Source organism: Oryzias melastigma, linkage group LG18 (assembly GCF_002922805.2).
Source record: "Oryzias melastigma strain HK-1 linkage group LG18, ASM292280v2, whole genome shotgun sequence".
Lineage (NCBI taxonomy): Eukaryota > Metazoa > Chordata > Actinopteri > Beloniformes > Adrianichthyidae > Oryzias > Oryzias melastigma.
The window spans coordinates 1,201,764-1,225,623 of record NC_050529.1 but is presented as its reverse complement, the minus strand read 5'-3'; the positions used below and the strand labels follow the sequence as shown (position 1 = coordinate 1,225,623).

The following is a 23,860-nucleotide window of genomic DNA, read 5'->3' as shown; positions in this document are numbered from 1 at the left end:
TTTCAAACATCTGCTCCTGTGTAGGAGAAGGAGAACCGGAGCAAGAACCAGGAACCAGGAACCGTATGGTGAGGTTCAAAGGTTTCAATTACTCAAAAAAAGTCCAACTCACAATAAAGTTCAGAAGAAAGACGTCATCAATTGTCAGATAAACTTCATAACTGAGTTCTGGACTCCTCTGTGGATTTTATCGTTTATTCGGTTGTTTTTGAAGACATGCAGTTCCAGCTCACGTCCACATGGGGGCAGCACACACCAACCAAAGTGGATTTAATTAATGACAGAGAAGAAGATAAACAAAGAACACATGGACTGTAGAGCAAACATCTGGAAGAGCTGCACCTCAAAACAACATAAAGATGAGAGGTGGAGGCAAACCGAAGACCCGACCCGACCCGACCTGAACCAACCCAACGGTCCTCCTGATTCTGAAGAACAGACTGGAGCTCAGCATGAAAATAGAACGTTTGGTTGTTTTCTAACAGTCTGCTGTTGATGTCAAACACGTCATCAGATCCAGCAGGAGCTCCAACAAGCAGGAGCAGATGTCTCCTCTGGAGGAGGAGGAGGAGCGCTGGTCTTCAAAGAGCTGTGAGGAGAGAGTGCGGTGCTGATTGTGGTAATGACAGGTTATCAAGGACCGCCCCCTCCCTCACACAGAGGGGGGGTAAATCACAGCTCTCAGCTCCTCTATAAACGCAGGAATCTGAACATCGGCTGTAAGGCAACAATCATCTCAGCTGCAGCTCCGCCCACCGCTGCTCCTCCACCCGTTTGAGTTTTCTGAAGCAGATGTTCAACACAAACCAGCCGCCTCTGTAACCCCCTCCCCCCGCCTGCAGATGAAGGTGAAGAGGTGGAGTGTTTACACCTGTAGCCACACCTCCTAAAATGTCTTCAGAGCAGACAGACGACATTTGAGTCTACGCAGATGATGTGACGTGTTATATGAATATGGAAATGGTGCTGGGTGAAGGTTAGGGTACTGGTGCTGCCTCTGGTACCGGGTCTGGCACCGGGTTAGGGTACTGGTACAATGTTAAGTGACCGGTACCAAGTCTTTTACTGCTCGTGGTGCTGGGTTGGGGTACAGGTACCAGGTTTGGTACCAGTGAGCTCCGTGTCACGGTCTGTGTCTTTCATAAACTGCCGTTTGTCATGAATAAATCCGGTGAGTGAATCTTAGCTGCATAGAACAGCTCAACGACGTCAGAACTCTGCCGTTCATTTCAGGATGACATGGCGGCGGCGGCGGCATGCTACATCAGCTACAGCTACAACAAAATCACCTTTTAAAGCTTCTAATGCTGAGAACACCAACAAGCAAAACCATCAGGTGTTCCTTCACTCTCCTTCAGGCTAATGAAACTGAGGGCGGGGCTTAGAACCACCCCTCCCTCACTGACCCGATCATGGACAGAACACACAGACGCCGGATCAAAGTCCGAAAAACATCAAACGGTTCCGTATTTAATGCAGTGACGACTTTCTGTGCAAATGTGGTTAAAAAGCAGCAAGTGAAGCCTAAACTGGGAGGGGCTTCATTCGTGTATCTGGACCAACTCAGGGGGCGGAGCCAGACACTGAAGGTCAGAGGTTACCAGGTTAACGGGAGACTCGCTGTTATCCAGAGTGACGGGGCTTCAGTCCGGGGTAAATGTTTGTTTTCTGCCCTGCAGCTTCACCGCGTGACTGGATGACCCGGTCAGGCGGGTAACTAGTCATCCATCCATCAGGGGCGGAGTCTGCGGCTTGCAGCTCCAACAGCAGAGCAGTCCTTCAGTCACATGACCCAAAAGCCTCTGTGGGTCCTAACGATGATGTCATCGACACGCCCCCTGTCGCAGTGTGACGTCATCCACCGCCATTTGTCCCCGGCGTCCGTTCCTTCGCTCGGCCTTCATCAAGACCTGAAACATCATCGTCATCATCTTCATCATCCTCACTACATCGTCTTCATTACTGGTGTGAGTCTCACTCTGTCCACAGATCGTGTTGTCAAGGTGACCTGCGTGCGTCTCCAGCCATGTCCTCCTGTCCGGCTCCAGAGGGCGGGGCCATACCTGCAACAGCCAATCAGCACCAGCGTTTCAGCTGCCTTCAGCAGACATCTGAGGAGTGCAGATCTGTTACCTTTCATTGCGACCCTTCTTCTTAATGAACAGCTGCAGAACGCCCACATGATGCCCCGTCAGCCAATGAGAGAAGGAGAAGCACAGGTCGCCATGGCTCCAGGAGGGGGGCACCTGGAGGGCCAACCGAGCTCCTCGGATGCTCCTTTGTCCCGCCTTCAACTCAGGGACGGACAGATAGTGTTGACCTGAGACCCAAACATCACCGATCACCTCACGGGTTCAACAAGAACAGAAAAGCATTCTGGGTGTTTCTGAGGAGGACCTGGGAGAAGTTAGAGCAAACGTTCACCTCTCCAGATATTCCTCCACCTTTCTAGATGTTAGTCCATCTCTCCAGATATTCCTCCACTTCTCTACATGTTCCTTCACCTGCTCCCTGCTGTCACTACATATCACAGTGTCATCAGCAAACATGATGATTGATAGATTCTTTGTTAACCTCATCTGTCAATCTATCAATCACAAAGCTGATCCTGTACCACCTCCACCTTCATCTCCTCCATCTCATCCATGAGCTGAAAATCTCCAACGTTCTACTCTGCTATTCCAGATGTCCTGATCCAAACCTCAGCTCCTCTCGCTGGATCCTGTGATAGACTTTCTCTACATCGACAAAGACACAAATCTTCTCATTCTGATCTTCTCTGAAACATCCTGAAAGTAAACATCTGTGCTTCTCTGTTTCTGCATGAAACCATCTTGCTGTTCACAAATGTTCCTCTGACTACAGACAAGCCTCTACTTCTATTTCTCGTTAGACAAATGTACAAAAGTGTGGAAAAATGTGTCATCAAAGGTTCTAAAGTAGAAGTGGAGTGATGGGAACAGTACAGAGCTCCATCAGAGCCTGGAGTTCACGTGAGACCTGCAGGACTCAGCTCCGTCTCCCAGGGAAGATCTCCATCACGGTCCGACATCCAGGAACAAACGCCGCGGTCGAAGGTGCAGTGCAGCCCCCCCGCCTCTGCAGCACAAACAGGGACATCAAAGAGTTCCTTCAGCATCCATAAGGGCTAAAGGGGACGTGATTGGTCAGAGGGATTGACAGGAAGTACTTCTAGCGAACTGCATTGTCAAACATGCTCCATCAAACGATGCAGTTTTGGAGAGACCCAGAACAGATTTTTGAGCATCGTGTCAACAGAAAAAACGGTTCCAGCAAAACCAGAATTTATACATAGCATAGGCTACTACTGCCTGAGGAATAGAAAAGATTTGAAATGGCACTTAGGGTCCAAACATAGGGCTGGGTACTGACAATAATTTACAGAATTATTTTGATTAGATTCACCAGACTCTACATTAATGTGATTTTTAAAATTCTTTTCTATCCTCTCAGTTCAATTTGATCAATTTTTGAGTTAATAATTTTCAATTAGTTTTGAGTTTACACAGTTTACACATTAATAATATATTTGTTGAATATATGTATATTAATCTGATCCAGTTCACATACTGATAAATGTATCAGTGAAATAATGAGATTGTTAATATCATCCAGAGTTACATGGATTCTCTAAAGAAGTTCTAACTAAAATGTTCAGATCATTAACATTGTAAACATTGTTCTGCTTCTCCTGGAGGACGTTTCAGTTTGGACACTAGTTGGCGATCTCGCTATAGCATTACACCTTATTCCAGAAGAAGAAGAATTAGGAAAAAGTTTTATACCACAAATGGCTGTTGATGTTCATTAAGTCAGCAATGCATCTTTAGCATTAGCATTAGCCGTCTTATGGGAAATCCTATTATACGTTAGCATCAAGCTAGCAGACTTGAGCTTTACGCATTAGATCGATCTCTACTTTTATAGATCTATTAAGCTTAAACTGATGAATCAATTTTATCAACCCAGCTCCCCCAAAAACACCGTAGTTTGATGATAGTGCTGTGTATCTACTACATCTGTGTCTTATAGAGAAACGTCGACTTCACAATAATGTTTCAGCTGATCGACGAGTTTATCTCCAAACGAGTGAATCTGAGACGTACCGGGGTCATCACGGGCGTCCTCCGCTGTGTTTCCCAGCTCGATGTCAAACTCCCAATCATCGTTGTTACCGGGCTGTCGAGGAACTGACAGACACAAAGACAACAACACAAACACAGACACACACATAGGCCAGTTTAGAACAAATAAACACAAAGAAAGTCAAGCAAAGGCATCTTTTATGAAATCTGGAGGTCAGGAGCTACATCGATCATAACGTTTTATAAGGTTAAAACAACGATAATAGAGGCACGATTTTACAACAACTGAACATGATCAGACCCATCGTAAAAACTAAAGCAGCTACACAACTTTAGGGGTTAAAGAGAGAAACCGTGCCAGCAAATATAAAAGAAGCACCAGATAGGACCAAAGAAATAAACAAATGCATCCAAAATCACGTGTTCACGTCAGGAGACGCTGACGTTTCCTGGCGATTGTTCAGTTTTGTGTCTATATTAATGTGTGTCTGTGTTCTTACTGTGCACGTCTCCCCTCTGTCTTTGTGTCACTTCCTTGTTGATCTTGTTGCTTATTGTTGTTGTTTTCAGGGAGGTGGTTGGCAGCATCGTGGTTGTTAAGGCAACTGTAGATACCGTGGTAACAACAGGCATGGTACTAGCCGTTGTAGTAGTAGAAGTTGTGGTTATAGTAGTAGTACTTGTGGTGGTGGTATGAGTAGTTGTATCCATTTCTGTTGTGGTTGGTACAGTTGTTGTCATTGGAACAGTTGTTGGGACAATGGTGGTTGTTGTTGTCGTCGTCGTTGGAACAGTTGTTGTTGTTCTTGGAATGGTGGTTGTTGGAACAGTTGTTGTTGGAAGAGTTGTCGTTGGAACAGTTGTTGTTGGAACAGTTGTTGTTGTTGGAACAGTTGTTGTTGTCGTTGGAACAGTGGTTGTTGTTGAAGCTGTAGTGGTTGAAGCATCAGTCAGAAGTAGGCTGGTTGTTTCCATGGCAGTGGTTACCGTGGTAACTGTGGATGCTATGGTTGGAACAGTGGTAGCTGCGGCAGTGGGAGGAGCCACTGTCACAGGAGCCGCGGTCGTTGCCGTGGTGGCGAGGAGGGGTGTGGTTCTGGGTCTGGGCGGGTCCACAGTCACTTTGGGGATGACTGGAAATGTAAACACAGACAAACAAGAGCACTGGTGATGATAGTGAGACACCACAACAAACTGAACGGGTCAAGTCCAGACCAGGACCAAGCGGGACAAATAATCCCTGAGTCGACTCAGGAATGCCTCAACATTCTCAAGTTTGGGGTGCATGAACATTTAAAACCTTAGTCCCGTTTACCAGTACTGGGGTTGACCCGTGAGCGTTCTTTGAGTTTCTGGGTTGTCCGTGGAGGGTCAGAGAGGAGCGCCTGCATCTTAAGGTGTCTCTTGCCTCGTCTCCACTGAGTGGTCCAGACTGGACTGGACCGGACCGGTACAATATTTTTAGCGTTTTCATTATAGAATAGACCCATTTGCCTGGACAAACTCGTTCCAATTCTGGTTCCCTGTTGGTCGTAGGTCCATAGGAAAACTGAGTGGACAAGTTAGGGCGGACCTTCTGTCATCACACGATAAAATCCATTGATCGGTGGAAAGGTTTTACGACAACAGCAAGCGTCCGACTAGCGTTTTCAACATCCAAACCAAAAGTTCTGTCCTTTCTTCCTCTGGATTCTTCTTCACCCGCCGCAATCTTCTTACAAAGAATAATAAACTCTTTGCGCCCATCATTCCCCGTTGTTTGGGTTAGGGACCAGAGACATGCCAAATACGGGAATACAGAGTACAGATGTAGTCACTGTTATGTGCGTCTACACCCCGCATGCGTCTTGATGGTCCAACATTCAATGGAAATGCTCAATTGAATCGCCTGGATCATCCTAAACTGGACCAGTCAGGTCTGGACCGCTCAGTGGATATGAGGCATTATTGTTCCCTTGAGGCTCGTACTACCACCTCAAGGAGGGAATGAGAATGGAACGTACCACTGTCGTCTGTGTGGTAAGTGTATCGTGAAGTACGGGTAAGGATAGTTAGACACTGATGACATATGAATGATGCTGTCGTTCAGTGTCTTCACGCCACTCTCTAGTGAGGTGTGAGGACTGGCTCCTTACTGACCGCACACAAATATTGGACGCACGGGGTGTCCACGTGATATGTATGTGCCCATAGGATGTTCACACAGGCTAGACTCTGATTGTCTCATTCCCTCATTTCTAACAGTCCTAAACAATCTCGCTCCCAACTCATCACATATGGACATTTGGTTCGGACCCCCGCCGCGTCACTTTTTGGCGTTTTGGGTGTCCCCAACTTGTCTTTTGAGGTGCTGGCAGTTCACATTAAATCATGGATCCCCAACCCTTGGGATCTGGTATCAGACATGGTACAGAGTGAGGGTTAGGGTACCAGTTAGGGTTAGTGTACCGGTACCGGTCCAGTCTGGTCCAGTCCAGGTCCTGGTACCAGTCTATGTCACAAGGGTTAGAAACCCCTGATTACCATCTGTGGTCCGTTAACAAGCCGCCCTTGGACCGGTACTGGTTCGCGTCCCAAAGATGGAGGACCCTGATTTAAACGGCGAGGATATCAAAAAACGACAAGTTGTGGACATCCAAAACATCAAGTGGTCCTTAACCAAACGTCCACATGTGACTCCTTAAGGATGAGAATATGTTGCTTTCTTCCTCATACATGTTGTAGACGTGTTCCCTCTCACCCGTCACCCGCAGCACACCCATAGGAAACATGAGCTTTGTTTTTCCATGGTTCACTGAGCGGTCTATGACCTTGATAGCTCCAGTCTACCCCGTACAGGTTTGAGCATTTTTCACCTGCAGACTCTCGTATCCACCTGTACGGACGGCTGGGACTAAGACTCAAACAGTGTTCATGGAACCAAGGTTTAAATGTGATTAAATTGGCCTGAAAACTTCTTTTTCAGCTTCATGTTTTCCAAATCCTCTTTTCCTTGAGCGTCTGGTGAAGACGGATTAGCCTGACGGTTGTTGGAGCGTGCTCAGTGACAGTCACATGTCAATCAAAAGGAGCTCTGCAGGAGCTCAGGTGGGAGGTTACCTGTGCAGCCGTCTTTACACCTGCACTTCGGGGAGGACGGATTCAGCGAGCAGAACGGCCGCGGGTCTTTATCTGGAGGGGGAGGAGAAACGGCGTTCTGTCTCGGCTTCACCTCAAAGCTCCAAAGACGACCGCGGCGGCACGGCAGACTCACCCAGGCAGGTGTAGCGTCCGTTTACGTAGGTGAGCCTGAAGCCCAGGTGGCATTTGCAGAAGAAGCTCCCAAACGTGTTCACGCACTTCCTGCGGCGAGGACACAGACCGCCACTGCCAGCAGACGTGCACTCGTCGATGTCTGCGGAGACGAGAGGATGACGGCGAAGCACCAAAACCTGCAGCTGCTGCAGACAGACGCAGACTGACCCACACAGGTGCGCCGGTCCGGACCCAGCCGTAACCCCGGAGACGGACACGTGCACCGCACCTGACCTTTGGTGACCTCACAGCCGTACTGGCAGTTGGCGTGGTAACACGTCCGGACTGGACAAAAACACAACCAAAGAGTTTGAAAGAATCGAAAGAACTCAGACGACAACCTTTGACGTGAGGAGGAAGTTATGTCGTAACACAAAGAACCCCACCCCCCACCTCCCGTCTCATTTCACGTTGCCATGGTAACAGCAATAAAAGAGCAGACATTTAAACTAAAGACAAAATAATATTTTAATGTCAAACAAAGTTTGCTGTTGTGATTGCTTAATGATGTTACCATGGTAATGCCGCACAGCATCCGGATCTGTTTTTTTTATTTCCAACTGTTTTTCAAAATAAAATTCTGGACTCAAAATGCAAGCAGCTACAGACATGAAGAAAACTTGATGGTTGGATGATGTTGAATGAAAATACTGTTACCATGGCAACACTAGGGAAAAATTCCTGTTTTTATTACTTTATTTTGAAAAATGGAGCTGTGTTTTGAGTTGGGCCGTCAAATGGCGCCGAGAAGCCTGATCCTGTCATGTCAGCTGTGTGTTGGGGTTCCAACCGAATGATGTAATTACAGTCGATCATGTTTTTGGGGATACAGACGCCGTAAGCAGCGATGGGTCCAAGTTGGTCGTCGTTTCTATGGCAACCACTCTGGCCAATCAAGAGTCAGCTTGTTGGAACGCCACACCCCACCATTTAAAAAACACGCTGGACAAAATCTGTTAAAAGTGTTGAGCGTTGGACGTGGGGGCCGTCAGGCTCCACCTACTTTTACTGAGGCATCTGATTGGCCAGTTTATAACATCAATCATTTTTATTTGAGAAAAACTTAAATTGCATTGGAATGTTTTTGTATCACAACAATAATTAATGAATGTAAATAACTAAATAAATGATTATTAAATATGTACAATTATAATAAATAAACAAACAAATAACATAAAAATATCATGAAAAAGGAAGATTAACATGGTACTTCCTGTTTGGAACACCAGGGGGAGGAGTCAATAAGTCCTGTTGTCATATACAGTCAATTCCATGCTTCCATATTGATAAATGTGTCTTTAGCTTAAGTTCATTCTTAGTTTGTTCCGATTCTTTGTAATTTTAACGCTACAATCGGACCCAGCACCAAACCGTGACCCCGCCGCGGCGCCGGACTCACCCCTGCAGCTGCCGTCCGGCTGCAGCTCGTACCCGTCCAGGCAGTAGCACTTGTAGCTGCCCGGCGTGTTCATGCAGCGGTGCTTGCAGGGCCGCGGGCGCAGGCCGCACTCGTTCAGGTCTGGAACACACACCGCAGTCCTGGAGTCAGATTAACCTTTGACCTCAGCGGCGTCTGAGCGCGTAAACGTGTCTGCATGGGGGGGCAGGTTTATGACAGAGCGTCTCCATCCAGGATGTGAGTCAACCTCTAACCTGCAGGGGGGGGTCTGCAGGTGGGACACGCCCTCACAGGTCAAACGAACACAGGAATGCCTCTGACTGGAGCATGATGGGAAGGCTGAGGAATGTGGGCGTGTGGGGCGGTTACCGTGGTTACAGGCCTTGCCGCTGAATCCCGGGTGGCACTGGCATCTGTCGGGAACCACGCAGTCTCCGTGTTTGCAGGCGTGCTGACAGTGAGCTGCAGACAGACACACGGGTCAGCGGCGGGTTCTGACACGTTACCATGACTCAGCACAAACAAACAGAGTGGAGTCGGTCCATGAACAGATTCCTGAAGACCCTCCCCGCTGCTGACGGATGAGGCTCTGCAAATGAGGCAGAAACGGGGGATTTGGACCGACCACTGGCAGGCCGCTGGTGCACAGCCATCTGCAGCAAAAGCTGGAGGTTCTTCCTGAACTTTCTGACTGAAATTCTAAATCATAAAACTAGAATTGACACTCGGAAACTTTGTTATTAAAGGACGCTTTGTTTGTTTGATTATTTTTTTGATTGTTTGTTTGGTTGGTTGTTTGTTTGCTTGTATGATACATAAATTAACAAGAGCAAGCAAACAGGTCAGTGACCGTTGCTCCTCTCCTTCCTGCTCTGAAGGGTGTTTTCTGAACCAGAACTGAACTAGAATCAAGCATCAGAACCTGCTAGAACCCCCCACACCACCACCACCACTCCACATGTTTGCAGCGTCGTCTGTTTGATCAATAAAAGCATCAAAAACCAAAAATGCTGACATTTACATTTCAAAATAAAAGCAATTTAATTTATTAATATTCATTAAACAGACTTTTATTTTGAATGTTTTTCCACTAACTTTTCGTATGTTTTTTTTTTTTCGAGTTCCAGAGAATCTGAATCTGTTTGTCTATCTTCCTCTTTTGTTTGACGGAACGCCTCATCCAGAATGTTTTTAGCTCCTTTCAGGACCCGGTTCTGGACCGCAGAACTTTTATATGATCCATGAAACTGTGGATTTACAGTCTCTGTTTGTTTATCTTAACATCAGTGTTTCTGTTTGTGACAATAAAGTTTTTGAATCTTGAATGTGGGAAAAGGACGTTGGAATCAGAAACAGACGACGTGACCCAAACTGGCGTGTTCGGTCCGGACGGCGTCCTCACGTTGACATCGGCCCCCGTCCGCCTGCCTCCAGCCCCAGCAGCACTCCACGCTGTTGCCATAGCGACACAGACCATCGGACGGCTCCGCCCAGCTGGAAGACACAGACAGACAGTCATTAAAAGTTTGTTTGTGTTTCCTTCTGGGGGGGGGGGTTGATGAGCAAAACACAAACAACCAGGAGGATCAGATGGACTTCCTGGGGGGGGGGCAGTAACAGCTGTGGGCTGCAGGAGCTCCCAGAAGCCTTTGCCCGTCCGGACGGCGAGGAGCGTCCACACATTCCTGTCGGCGTCTCTGGTTTCCTGGAGCCTGTCCCGACACGAACGGGACAGACAGAGACCCCGGAGGGCGCTGCTCCTCCGCCTGCACCTCCTGCAGAGACCTGCTGTCTGAGAGCTGCAGAGCATGAGGAGGTCTGCAGCTCCTGGAGTCATCAGAGGAGGTCCAGGAGGAGGACAGAGAGGAGGAGGACATGCAGGAACAGCCCAATGTGTTCTCTAAGTTCAGCTGCAGATGTTAAAGCTGCAGGAAAACAGTTTTCCAAAATAAAAGTTCAACTACAGAAGCAGCGATGCGTTCATGTAGACTCGGAGAAAACAGTTTCTTTCTTTCTCTACACCTGTGAACGGTTCAGCTCCGACACGCACAAAGGTAAAGTCCGCACCTGTCGTCGTCCAGACGCTGGCTCCGGGTCAGGGTTTGGGTCAGGGACAGCAGAACCAGAACCAGCATCCTCCTCCAGGACTCCAAATCCAGAACCGATCCGAGAATGAGGCGTCAGACCATCAGACGGTCGTCATCAAAGCTCCTCTGATCCCCCGCTTCCGGTCCCAGCAGAAGACTGGGTCTCTTTCAGACGACCACCCTCCGTCTCTGATCCTCCTCACTAAAACTTCTTCCACGCGCTCACGAACAGCAGCTCTGCGGCGCGCGCTCGCGAAGGCGGAGTGGATGTGTGTCCGCGCGCGCTCTCTGATTGGCTTCCACAGAAACGCTGTCGCGTGTCGGTGAAGGTGCAAAGAGCGGGAAATGTTTGACAGAGATTGAGGGATTTTAACCAGAAAGACGAAGTTTGGACCCAGCAGCCCGTCCTGGTTCTGTGCTGTAAAAGATTTGGTCCAAACGGGATTCGAACCCTTCACCATAGATCAGGGGGCAAAGATTTCAGAAAATACACGTATTTTTAAATAAACGTAGTTAACTATGGATTCCCTGATGGGACATTTAATGTGTTACTAGATGATGATGTGTATCAGATAGTAAATAGTTACTAAGTTATCTATTAAGTTGTTGTGTATCAGATATCACACAATGAATAGTCTGTTATGTGAATAAAACATTGGAATAATTAACAAAAGTTTAAAAATGTTTTACATTTAAACTCATTAGTTTTCATCAAATTCATTTTTAATGAATAATTTACTTATCTTGAAATTTTTATTTGATGAAAAAAAATGTAATATTTAAACGTAAAAAACTCTAGAAAACTCTAAAATATTAAATATTTATTTTAAAATTATTCTAACAAGTTCTCCTGTAGGAAACATTCTTAATCTAACAGCGTTTTTCTGCCTTTCGCCGTTTTCCCTTTAAAGTTCGCCATAAAGAACCATCTAACTGGACCAGGACCAGTCCGTTACAGAGGTTCGTTTGGTACTCGTTAAGTGACCCAGCTGTGGTTTTGTTGGACGCTCTTTGAAACTCAACCCTTTAAACATTGGATAGTGCCCCCTGGTGGTCAGACTTTACTGTGTTTACTTTACCTACTGTGTTAGCAGAGGGATTACTAGTAATTCCTCCACACTTCATGTCATTATTCGTCTATTGTTCGCTTTTGTACGGTGGCCCTTAAAGTCAAATCACATCAACAAATCCTTAAACTCAAAACACATGTTAAAGATCACAAAGACAATTAAAAAAAAAACAAATAATAAATAAGCATCTTTACATTTAAGAATTCAAAACAAAATTCCAGAAACTAAAAGACAAAATAATTTCTAGACATCAAACATATAAAATATAATAATAAACCAATAAAGGTAGTATAGCACCACAATGCATCATTTCAGCTAAATTTGTCTTTTTATTGTCATGAAGTGTTACTGGATCTGCTCCGTCATAAAACTGGAATCAGTATCAGACCTTGAAGACGCATTTGAAAACTCTAAAATCAAACGTCATTATTTGCTCATTATTTGACATATTGTGAACTCTGATAACAAATCGTTGGTCGATGTGGTTCTTCAGGACGGTTGAGGGTTCGTCAGGGCGGAGGTCACAGGTCTGAACTCTAGGTTTCTGTGTTTGGTCATTCCTGATGTTTATCCTGAAAGAAAATTTAATCTGCCATCAGTTTATCAGAAGAAATCTGAAGGTTTGAAGCTAAATTATTTTCCATTATGATTTTTATTCTCTATAAATGATTCAAAAATCCAAATTTCTTCAATAGTTCTTAAAAGGATATATGGGATTATCTTTGATGAGTATTTACTGATGTTGTTTAGGTGCAGAAAAAACACTCCTGCTTGTTCAGACACCAGTCTGTCCACCAGGGGGCATCACAGGGTCACTCATCTCAGTCCAGGGTTCTGCTCCTCCAGCTCTCCTCACTTGTTCAGATGTTCTTCATTGTTCGGTTCATCTGTTCGTCTGTCTCCGTCTGACCGACAGCATGAAGGAACTGAGTCACTTTCTGGTTCTGGTGAGACTCTCAGAAACTGTTCAGTCTCAGTTACTGAGTTCATATTTAAACTGTAGACTTTAGACTGAAGATGTGGTTTAGGTTTTATAGATTTTTGTTGTTTCATTTTATTGTATTTGTATGTTGTGTACCAGATGTGTGTTTGTTGTGTTGGTCTTGTGTGTGGTTGGCACGACTTGGACAACAGCGAGTACGACTGCTGGCCTCTGCAGGGACCCAACGAGTTCAACATGATCGACTGTGGAGGTGAGTCCGACCCGAAAGGTGGTTCTGTTCTGTGGGGACGGTTCTGGTCGGGGTGCTGACGGCTCCTATAGTTTAATGTCAAAGGGATTTAAGAAATATTTTGGTTCTTCTTCATTTCTGTGACATGACAGATTGAATTTATGAGAACAAAAGAGATTGATTTTTTTCATGATTAATATTTCATTTATTTATTTTTTATATATTTAGACGTCTACAAAAATGTGTTGTTTTGATTTGAAACTAAATTTGACATTTGGTTCAAACACTTGCTAAAAATTAATTTTAGTGACATTGTTGTGTTTTTAATGAGTTTAAAGATAAATGTCGTCCATCATGTCGTTAAAGTGAAGATAATCTCATATTTAGTCCAGATTTAGTCCCATAATCTGCTGTGGGATCAGAAAATCCTGAATCTAAAGGTCAGAACCAAACATGTGGTTGTCAGACTAATCTGTTCAAGCTGAATTTTTATATTTAAAATACACTTAATTCTTTGATAGTAAGTTAATACCTAAAACATTCTGATAAAACCAATACTAAAGACTAAATCCATGATATTCATTTGCATTTTTGCTAAACCAGAAAGTTGTTGAGATCCTGATTTCATGATCACGCCATGGGTACCCAGAATGCATCAAATGCGGTAAACTGAAATCAAGACTGAAAGTTTTTCACTAAATAAAATCCTAGGTGACCAAACCAGCCCTAGATCTCATGAAGACGGACCTGTGTCTTGTTGAGTTACTGATTAAATGATGGAATAAACTTGTGTCTGTACTCAGTGTCTCAAAGGATGTTTGTGTCGTCCAGGTCTGGAGATGGCGTGGGTGGTCCGTCCTCCAGAGCTGGTGAAGAGCGGGGAGGTCTTCAGCGTCACATATTCTGTCACGGCCCGCGACTCCTTCTACGACTGGGCAATCACAAACAGCATCTTCACTCAGAGGTCATTATATTATTGACCGACCGGCTAGCATCTGTGTGCTGGAAGAAGTGAGTCGTCCAAACTGTTAGCCTGACCTGAACTGGGGGGGGGGGGTTGTTTTGTGTTCAGTTATATAACAGACGCAGCTTCAGCTCGGAGGTTCTGTGAACATCAGGAGTGTCCCACAAACTGGAAAGACGCCAACGGAGAGAACTGCTGCATCCATCACGCTAACATCCACTCCTGTCCTCTGGGATACATGGTGAAGGATTTGGTTGTTTCACTCCGTCTTCCTCTCAGAGAACAAACTTTAAAGATAAATACCTAACAAGCTGAATGAACAGCTGAGGTCTGACAGTGAAACACACCTGAAACTCAGATCTTCCCTCCCGACAGGCATCAGAGAGCATCTGTGGGCCCTGGATCCCTGACGATGGAAAAATCTTCACCCACACCATCTCCACCTCTGGCAGGATGACCCAGACCAACTGGACATCCAAGGTGACCCAGAAGAACCACAGACTGTGTCTCAGTCAGGTGTTGAAAATGAATTTCAAAACAACAGGCAAAAACTGAAAAACATTGAACTCCTCATAGTTGTGCTGCCACAGAAACCGATAAATGACGGGTCGGTTGTCCTGAATAAGTTCTACTCCAACAAAAAGGAGACAACCTTTGCATATAGAAAGGAGAAAGTCAGGTGTCCTAGTATCCCTTCCAAAAACCCAAACTAAAAATGTGTTGAAAGAGCCACAGAGTAGATCAGGTTTTTGGGTTTGTATGGTTCTATTGCACCTCAAGCCCAGAACTCTTAGAAGTTCCTTTATTTAACATTCTATCTTTCTTGGATTGCCAAAGAATATAGACCCCCATTCCTGCTCCGTACACAATAAACCCCTCACACCTTGGAGACTTGGACTTGCCCACCCCTGATGTGAAACTTCTTTCATCATAATTTGGCTTTATTGGACTCAAGTGTGTCATTGTATGCAGATGACAAACTGCTGTTTGTACCTTAAGTGTTCAGGATTCTTTAGGTTCCTTTTGAAGACAATGAACCTTTTGGACAAAACAATTAGATTCCACAAACCATCAGTGTGTTGCTACTACTGAAGACAGTTATTGTTTACTCAGTTATTACTATTCTCAAGCTCCACCCACATGTTGCAGGTGGTTCTGCTTCATGCCGGCTTGACCTCCCTCATTGCTCACATACGAGTTGGGATCATGCAAGCTGCCCTGGAGGCCAAGAGCACTGTGCTGCCAGCTGTGGGTAGGTTTTTTATGCTTTCAGGCTGCTGACCATCACCGACGGACAAGTCTGAGGTTAGTCTACAGGTCTTGGTCCAGATAGCCCTGTTGATTCCATTTGAACCCTCATGAAGGGTGTTGTTCCCGCCCATTCGTCACAAACTACCAATGCTTGGTCCTGAAAAATGCAAAAGTGTTTCTTGATAAAAAATATGGGTCAACGTTGATTGAAGCTTACTGGTTCCTCTAAGGATTAGCTTCTAATTGTGTCATCTTTAAAATCAAAATCAAACATTTTATAATTTATTCTGATGGAACAAGCTGGAATCAAGTTGTAGAGAGGAAAGCCAGTGTTGGTCATTTTGACAATTGTTCCTAAACTGTCTGGTTCCTAAAGTCACTCAAGGTCAAACTGGTGAGAGTTTCTTTATGTATTCTCCCTTCTCTCAGTTTGTGGGAACGATGTCTGTGAGGACGGGGAGCTTTGCTCCACCTGTCCAGCCGACTGTGGCGATTGCCCCATGAGCCTGAGCACCAAAATGGCCATCGGCCTGCCGCTCAGCCTGGTCTGCCTGTCCTTCATCCTCACTGCAGTGGTGAGACTCACACTATACAACTGAAAGAGTGACAAACCGCCCAACTTCAATAGCCTTAACGCTTGAGGGATTTTGTCTTTGTAGTGGCTGAGGTACCAGAAGGAGAAGCTGCTGTGGGACGAGAGCTGGATCATCGATTTCTCAAAGATCAAACAAGGTACTCCAAAATCCAGATTGGAAGGGTTGGGGTCAAGTTAACCATCCAGAACTAACCCTAACCCTTCGCCCAACAACTCAATGACCCTAGAAGAGATCGATTTGGTGTAAAAAACAGATGGATGGAAAACACTGAATCCCACACAAAAACAAGTAATAAAGAGGTTACAGAAGTGACCTGTACTGACTCAGTGCTCTTATCTGTACAGATCAGGAAGCACGAATGACCATGGGCAGTATAATGAGCGTCCCAGTGGGGCACAGTGACAGCAACACCAGCTGTCTAACTGGGCTCAACTCCTGTACAGGACAGGCTGGAACCCGGAGGACTCCATTCATCTGCACCGGGATATAGTACTGTTCTTGATCTTTTATTGCATCTGGATGGTCAGGCCTCATGTCTACAACCACTTTCTCCAACAGTGACGGCAGGACCGTGGCCATCAAGAGAATCCAGACGAAGATGTTCTCACTGTCCAAAACCATCAGACAAGAAGTCAAACAAGTCAGGTAACAACTGCACACCAAGAGTTCTCAGTCATCAAACCATCTCTGACCCTTTCTCTGGAACCAGGGAACTGGATCACCCCAACCTCTGCAAGTTCATTGGAGGGTGCATTGAGGTACCAAACATTGCCATCATAACAGAGTATTGCCCAAAGGGAAGCCTCAACGACGTCCTTCTTAACGAGGAGATCCCACTCAATTGGGGCTTCAGGTGAACATTCCCTCCCATCTGCTGACAACCATTATGAATAAATAATGCATGTTTGGACAAACATAAGTCATTATATTTATATAACCACGACTCTCTGCCAGGTTCTCCTTCGCCTCGGACATCGCCAGAGGGATGTCGTATCTCCACCAACACAAGATCTGTCACGGCCGGCTGAAGTCTCTGAACTGTGTCTTAGATGACCGCTGGGTCTGCAAGATCACAGGTGTTTGAAGTCTCAGATAAATTCCTAAAACTGGATCAAACGTTTCCAACATTTTACTCAATGTGTAAAATCCACTCATTACATCTTTGAAGCTGTCAGACAGCTGATTATCTCCTCTAAAGGTGCAACAGTTCCTAATAGATGAATAAAGAAATACCCATACGCATAACTTTGAAAACAAAAGTATTTTAGGAAAAATTTAAAAAACAGTTTGCTTATATACGTTCTTATAGACACACATAAATAGATACTTGGATATTTTGTGGTCGTTTCTCAACAACTGTGATCAAAATGACTTAAAAAGTCTTAATCTTTTTCAGGAAAACTTTTTTCTGAAACCACAAAAACTCAATCCTGTTTTGATCTCGGACAAGCCCCCATTTCTTTCAAGGCTAAATTTGCATTAAACTATGACACAATCCAGCCCACGTTCTGGAATGTTGATATGAAATGAGACTAAGAACACATTTCATTGAATGTTACGGTCAAAGTTTTCAGTTGATCTCCGGTAAGCATGAACAGGCTCATCTCTGGGGACTGAGATCATTGCTCGTTCCTTGCTAGTGTTTGTGTGAAATGTTTCCTTTCAGATCACATACAGTGTAAACCTGCTGCAAAAAAGCTCTGAAGATCCTCTTTTACCTTTAGATAAACTTGTTTTTAATGGGTTTGATCTCCGCTGTCAGATTATGGACTGAGGATGTACCGCAGAGACGATGGAACCGAGCCGCTGACTACTTATCAGCAGAGACTCATGGAGGTGTACATGCCACCCGAGTTCCAGAACTCCAACATGGAACCAACCCTGGCTGGAGATGTGTTCAGGTGCTAAAATAAAAGAGTTTTAAACACATTCAATCACTGAATGAACACAAAAATGAACTAGAACACAACAATGTACCTTAAAGTATCGAATTTAAACCAAAGGTTTTGCTTGTGACTTGTTGACTTGTGTTTTCCCAGTTATTCCATAATTCTCTTGGAGATAGCGACTCGGAATGACCCCGTCCCCGTAAGTCCAAGTCTGAGGCAGACTCTGAATTGCCTCCTTACCCCTATAGCATCCCTACCCTACACTTATCCATAAATGCAGAGAGATGTGTTCAAATGTTGGCGCTCCTACCGCTCGATGATATCATCAATATCCGCCGGTCAGCTACGTGCTAACATAGCTGCCAGGGTTCGGAAAATACATAAAATCAGTTTTATAACTTTAAAAAGTCACGCTAAAACAAGAATCATTATAGTGAGACATTGATTAATAAAATATTTACATTTAGGTGTAAACAAGTGTGACAGAGGAATAGCCAGCCTTGAGTCGCTGTGGCTCCTCCTTAAAAGTGCAGAGTACAAAACAAAAAAAGGATCCAAAAATCAGCGACTGGTAAAGAAGAGCGATATGACGAGGGAACATGATTCATTTTCACTGAATCTAATCCTGATTTTAAATGAACACAAACTCTTCTCTTTCTTCAGGCAGAAGAGTCCAGTCTGGAGTGTGCCTGGTGTCCTCCTCTCCCAGAACTGATCTCCAGTAAAACCGACAACACCTGCCCCTGTCCCGCCGACTACGTTGATGTGAGGAGATCTGTTCTGCTAAAACACGGTTTTACAGATATTCACCCCTTTTCCTCCCTCTCCTCCTGTTTTTGACCCTCTCGTCTCTCTGTAGCTGATTCGTCGGTGCCGCTCCCATAACCCCGCCCACCGGCCCACCTTTGAGCAGATTAAGAAGTTTGTCCACCGGATCAACCCCATTAAAGTCAGCCCGGTGGACATGATGATGAACCTGGTAAAAACACAGAAACGACGATCCTTCACAATAAAACACTGAAAGTTTGAACCACATCTGGAAAGTTTTATAACTCCTACATCATGACAGGGATTCGGTTCCCGCTCCAGTCTTCTTCCTCTCTGTTCTTCATCCACTTATACCTTTCAGATGGAGAAGTACAGCAAACATCTGGAGGTCCTGGTGGCTGAACGGACTCAGGATCTGACCCACGAGAAACAGAAAACCGACCGGCTGCTTTATAGTGAGACGGGTCCTCAATGTTTATCTACAGCTGATCTGGTTGTTCTTTACATTAACTCTTCTATGCAGATGATACGCTCATGTTTACTGTCAGTCTTTCAATTAACTTATATGTCAATGACACTATCATATTTATAGTCAGTCTTTCCAATTAACACATTTCTATGTAGATGATACTATAATATTTATAGTCATTTTATCCAATTAACGTTTCTATTTAGAAGATACTATCATATTTATATATTCTTTTTAATTAACACACTTCTATGCAGATTATACTATAATTATAGTCAATCTTTCCAATAAATACTTTTCTATTTAGATGATACTGTAATATTTGTTGAAATTCTTTTCAATGAACACTCTGCAGATGATACTATCATATTTATATTTTATTTTTCATTAAATCACTTCTATGCAGATGATACTTTCATATTTATCTCTGGTTAAAACCCAAATTCATTTTTTCCAGTAAAAACCATTTTCTAATATCTAAACATTAAGCTGATCACGTTTCACATCCGACATTTGGATCAATTAACTGTCAAACTACAGACTTCATTCTATGATATTCTCTAGTTTCATTAAATCCTTCAGTCACTTCACTGAACAGTCGCTACAGTTTTTGGTTTCCTGCTGTGCTGCAGGTATGCTCCCAAAGCAGGTCGCCGATGACTTACGTCAGGGGAAACCATCGCAGGCTCAGAGCTACGTCAGCGCTACCGTCTTCTTCAGGTGGGTCGTGCTCCACCGTCTATGATGGTCATTTTTAATCCTAATACTATTACAGTTTAGTCAGTAGAATTTCATTATTTCTGGAATCAAATGTATTATTAGTTACATACATCCTAGTTCATGTAATTTCTGATCTATGGCATTGATTATTAGTTCAATTGAATCTAACATTTAAAGCGACAGATCCACTTCAGTCCAGCTGGTTCCAGTTTGACCTTCAAACTCCCGTTTTGTCCCGTTTCCATGACGTCATTTCTCTTTGAACTTCCTCCTGATGCCGTCTGATGCAGTGACATCGTGGGCTTCACTCAGCTGTCCAGCAGCAGCACGCCTTACCAGGTGGTGGACTTCCTCAACAAGCTCTACACAACCTTCGACGACATCATCGACAACCATGACGTGTACAAGGTGGAGACCATCGGAGACGCCTGTGAGGATCACACAGACTTTAAAACTGCTTCACTTCTTACACCTTTCCACAGCAGAGGCCTTCTACTAAAGTTTCCAGAGGTCCAGTTAGGAAACATTTCTTGAAGTTAGGGTCCAGCAAAAACAAACAATGTCTAAATATATTTTTAAATAGCCGAGGATTGGTGGAACATCTGCAACTTTATTACTGAGAGATAATGTCAAACATTTAAGGATCTGTCACCAGATCCAGGATCTTAACCCAGATGTTGGGTTAGGATCCTGACCAGGATTCTGACCTAAGCAGATTTTAATCCAACGTCTGGGTTGAGATCCTAACCCAGATTCTAACCCAACATCTGGATTATCTTACCCAGATGTTGGGTCATGCAGACCCAGAATCTGGTTTGGATCCTGGTTAGGATGAAGTCCGCACGACTCAACATCTGGGTCCGGCTGTTAGTGACCCCTGATTTAGACCCTTACATTCATCTCAACCTTTGGTCTGATTGATGTTTGAGTCCACCGTTTTTCGGGTTTGAACTTTTAGGTTTTTGGTCTTCGTCTGGAGGTCAAATATTCTTTGATTTCCTGGAACTTTTCAACCATTAACACGATAATTCCAGTAGATTCTGCGGTCTACTAGAATTACATGTTAACAGTTCAAAAGTTACAGTATGTTAAAGATGTTGTGTTCACGCGTCACCGGTGACGCCGGCCTCAGGTGTTAAAGAGTTAAACCTCGGTTAACCGCCAGCCCTTCCTCCGCCGTAGACATGGTGGTGTCCGGCGTTCCTCTGGAGAACGGGATCCTCCACGCCTCTGAGATCGCCAGCATGGCTCTGGACCTGGTGGGCGTCTGCCGGACCTTCAGGATCCCCCACAAACCCGGCATGCAGCTGCAGATCCGAGGAGGGATCCACTCCGGTACCGGACGGCCCGCAGAGGCGCAGAACCCCGTGGCGGAGTCCGTCTGACAGCCTCTCCTGTGCTCCTCAGGGCCGGTGGTGGCCGGGGTGGTGGGGACCAAGATGCCGCGCTACTGCCTGTTTGGAGACACGGTGAACACGGCGTCCCGGATGGAGTCCACCAGCCTGGGTAATCCTGTCTGACGTCACAGGGAGGTTCTGGTGAGAAGATGGACGAGTCATGAGGAACCTTCTCTGTCTCTGCAGCTCTGAAGATCCAGTGCAGCTCCAGTGCCTTCTACCTGCTGGAGGAGATCGGAGGCTACGTCCTGGAGTGTAGAGGAGTTCTGCAGGTCAAGGTAAGCCGCGGCGTCCGTCCAGCGCCGCCGCAGACGGACGACCGGTAACTCCTGTCCGGGTTCCTGCAGGGCAAAGGAGACATGGTGACCTACTGGCTGCAGGGGAAGAAGACGACTCCGCTTACCAAGAATGTGAAGGAGTCTGAAGACAAACCCTCCAAGGGCGTTACCATGGAGACCGATGCGGAGGAGGAGCCGTACCCGTCCATTCCCGGGTTCCTGAACGACGACCTCCTGATGGATCCCACCTGAAGACGCTCTCAGTTTGTGTTTGTTTGTGTTTGTTTGTCCTCTTAGACGACGTCTCAAGAGTTCCTTCCTGAAACATCTGATCAACATGTGGTTCTATAGGATGTTAGGAAACTTTTTCTCTTTTGTTTAGTTGGAATTTAGAGTTTAAAACAGTTTTTCTTGATTTTGTTGTGTTCTCCTAAACCAACCTTCAACAGTTAAAGATCCATTCTGGAGGATTTCTCACTGACAACGTCACAGAAAGTCTCATTTCAGCCTTTAGGATAAGAAGTACACACGGTATTTATGGTTTTGGTACTAAACACAAATACTGAATAAAACAGAAACATATAGAGAAAATAGCCTTATAAAAGGAATAAGTTTCTAATTCTTTAGAGGTCCACATGACTTTCTTTCAAAATAAAAGACTTCCTGTAGCACATGAAATCATCTCAATGTAGTAGTAGGTGGAGAAACGTTCGTATGATAAACAAAAACACAGAAATTCATCAATCTAACTAAAAATAAAATGAAATAAACCAGAGCTAATGAAGTGACTTGTATTACGTTTTATATCATTCAAATCCTTGATTTTCTCTTTTTATTCAAAATTAAATTCTGGTTCATGAATTCTGTTTGTGTGTACAGACTTCAGATTGATTTTCTGTGGTAAACGGAACTCAAACATCCGTCAGAATGTTTCAGTTTTGGTAAACTCTGAAGCCAAACTGCTGGATGAATCGTTGGGGCATTATGGGTAATGTAGTCCTGATTCTGTGGATTGATTGATACATACTGTACTGTCCTTCATCTGTTTGTGAAAAACTTTTGACTTTTATGGCTTTTTTTCTTGATAAACCTCGTCCAAACATATTTTTCAAATTAAAAATGTATTTTCCTTGAACCAGAGAGCATCAATGGAGGGTTGAAGAACCTCATGTGGTTCTGGAGCCTCAGGTTCCAGACCGCCGGTCTAAACGTTGGATCACATTTGTGACACAAACACACAGTTTGTAGTCAGTTGTGATTCCACCTGAAAATGTCCATAATTTGAAGGTTTCCAAACGTTTGGTCTCCATCCAGCTCTGATCTCCAGATCAGGATCTGATCCTCTGATGGATCCACTCCTGATCCTGATCCTGACCCATCTTCAGCTCTGCTTCCTGTCTCTGCACCGACATCACGGCTGCTCTCACCACAGTCTTCTTCACCTGTCCTCTGGTCACACCTGAAACTCCTCCCCCTTCCTGAACACGCCGCTGCACCTCTGGACCGCTGAGTTCCTCAAAGTTCTCCTTCCATCTTTTCCATCAGCTACACCTGAGATTTAAAAAATCATTTTTAAAAACACTTTCAAGCTTAAACTTAAGGAAATTGTAAAGGAAGTTTAGGCTCCTCCCCTTCCTCTCTGTGGGGCTCAGGCTTGACTCATAACTCCGCCCTTCTTTCCATAGGCAGGTTTCCATGGTAACAGTGAAGTAGAGATTGGTTTGACTTTGTTTGAGGTTTCTGAGGTTTCAGATCCTTTTAGTTCTCTTGATGTCTTTTATGAAATAAAAACATGTATTTTATGAAGGCAGAAATATAAATATAGTTTAGTTTGAGTTTCTGTTAGTTGTTGTTAAATCATGAACCATTGAAATGTAATTTAATGTTTTGTTTTTTACTGTTTTGTGTTTTAGGTTCAGTTCATCCAAATATTAAAGTTTTAATGTTAGTAAATAAAAAATTACATTTATTGTTTGTGCCTGAAAAAAATCTGAAAATCTTCCTGAATCTTGAGTTTGGTTTATTCCAAAGAATAACACATAAAATGACACAGAAAAGGGGATTAAATTTCTCTCCGATCATTTAAAATGTTAAACTATTTCTATCAAATCTCTGTATTCAGTCCAACACAAACACAGATCTGTGTTGATCCGATGGGATCAACACAGATCTGTGTTGATCCGATGGGATAAGTGTTTTTAAGGTTACACTCTGGATCAGCTGACGTCTGTTTCTCCCGTCTCCTCATCTGCATCAGATCAGACCGGAGCAGCTGCAGGAGACAGCGCTCCTCATCACTCTGCTCCTCCCACCTCCTCCACAGAGGAGGCTCCTCAAACAGCCTGTGAGCCGGACGGAGCGGAAAACATCCCAAAGCTTTTATCTGAGTGGAAAATGTTT

General features: G+C 44.6%; 2 protein-coding genes and 1 long non-coding RNA gene across 6 annotated transcripts; 1 reads left to right on the top strand and 2 right to left on the bottom strand.

Moving 5' to 3' along the window:
- Positions 1-902: 902 nt before the first annotated feature.
- LOC112156397 (nephronectin) lies at positions 903-11,370 on the bottom strand. Of its 4 annotated transcripts, none has more exons than XM_024288660.2 (13): positions 10,867-11,364; positions 10,202-10,293; positions 9,169-9,261; positions 8,800-8,919; positions 7,569-7,685; positions 7,360-7,500; positions 7,206-7,277; positions 4,607-5,239; positions 4,128-4,211; positions 3,001-3,099; positions 2,134-2,320; positions 1,979-2,063; positions 903-1,910 (listed from the first exon to the last, which is right to left on the bottom strand). In XM_024288660.2, exons 1-13 carry the CDS (start codon positions 10,932-10,934, stop codon positions 1,824-1,826), a joined length of 1,878 nt encoding a protein of 625 aa, XP_024144428.1. In that variant the 5' UTR covers positions 10,935-11,364; the 3' UTR covers positions 903-1,823. The 4 variants fall into 4 exon arrangements, 1 of the variants encoding a protein (XP_024144428.1); XR_002920951.2 differs by lacking the exons at positions 903-1,910; positions 1,979-2,063 and adding exons at positions 2,398-2,520; positions 2,618-2,738 and having other exon boundaries at positions 2,188-2,320; positions 10,867-11,370; XR_002920954.2 differs by lacking the exons at positions 903-1,910; positions 1,979-2,063 and adding an exon at positions 2,425-2,738 and having other exon boundaries at positions 2,186-2,320; positions 10,867-11,370.
- Positions 11,371-12,693: 1,323 nt separating this feature from the next.
- On the top strand, positions 12,694-21,737 carry LOC112156508 (atrial natriuretic peptide receptor 1). The gene is made up of 23 exons (XM_024288823.2): positions 12,694-12,903; positions 13,038-13,149; positions 13,960-14,092; positions 14,201-14,333; positions 14,468-14,572; positions 15,242-15,344; positions 15,773-15,918; positions 16,003-16,075; positions 16,284-16,428; positions 16,498-16,584; positions 16,649-16,792; positions 16,894-17,015; positions 17,702-17,840; positions 17,979-18,027; positions 18,492-18,593; positions 18,688-18,807; positions 18,958-19,051; positions 19,698-19,785; positions 20,076-20,215; positions 20,968-21,120; positions 21,193-21,291; positions 21,369-21,460; positions 21,530-21,737. The coding sequence occupies exons 1-23, from the start codon at positions 12,874-12,876 to the stop codon at positions 21,710-21,712; spliced, it is 2,592 nt and encodes an 863-aa protein (XP_024144591.1). The 5' UTR covers positions 12,694-12,873; the 3' UTR covers positions 21,713-21,737.
- LOC112156509 lies at positions 21,195-23,017 on the bottom strand. Its single transcript, XR_004949613.1, has 4 exons — positions 22,888-23,017; positions 21,901-21,968; positions 21,404-21,788; positions 21,195-21,320 (listed from the first exon to the last, which is right to left on the bottom strand). It is a non-coding gene; the product is annotated as an uncharacterized LOC112156509 (long non-coding RNA).
- Between the last annotated feature and the right edge of the window lie 843 nt (positions 23,018-23,860).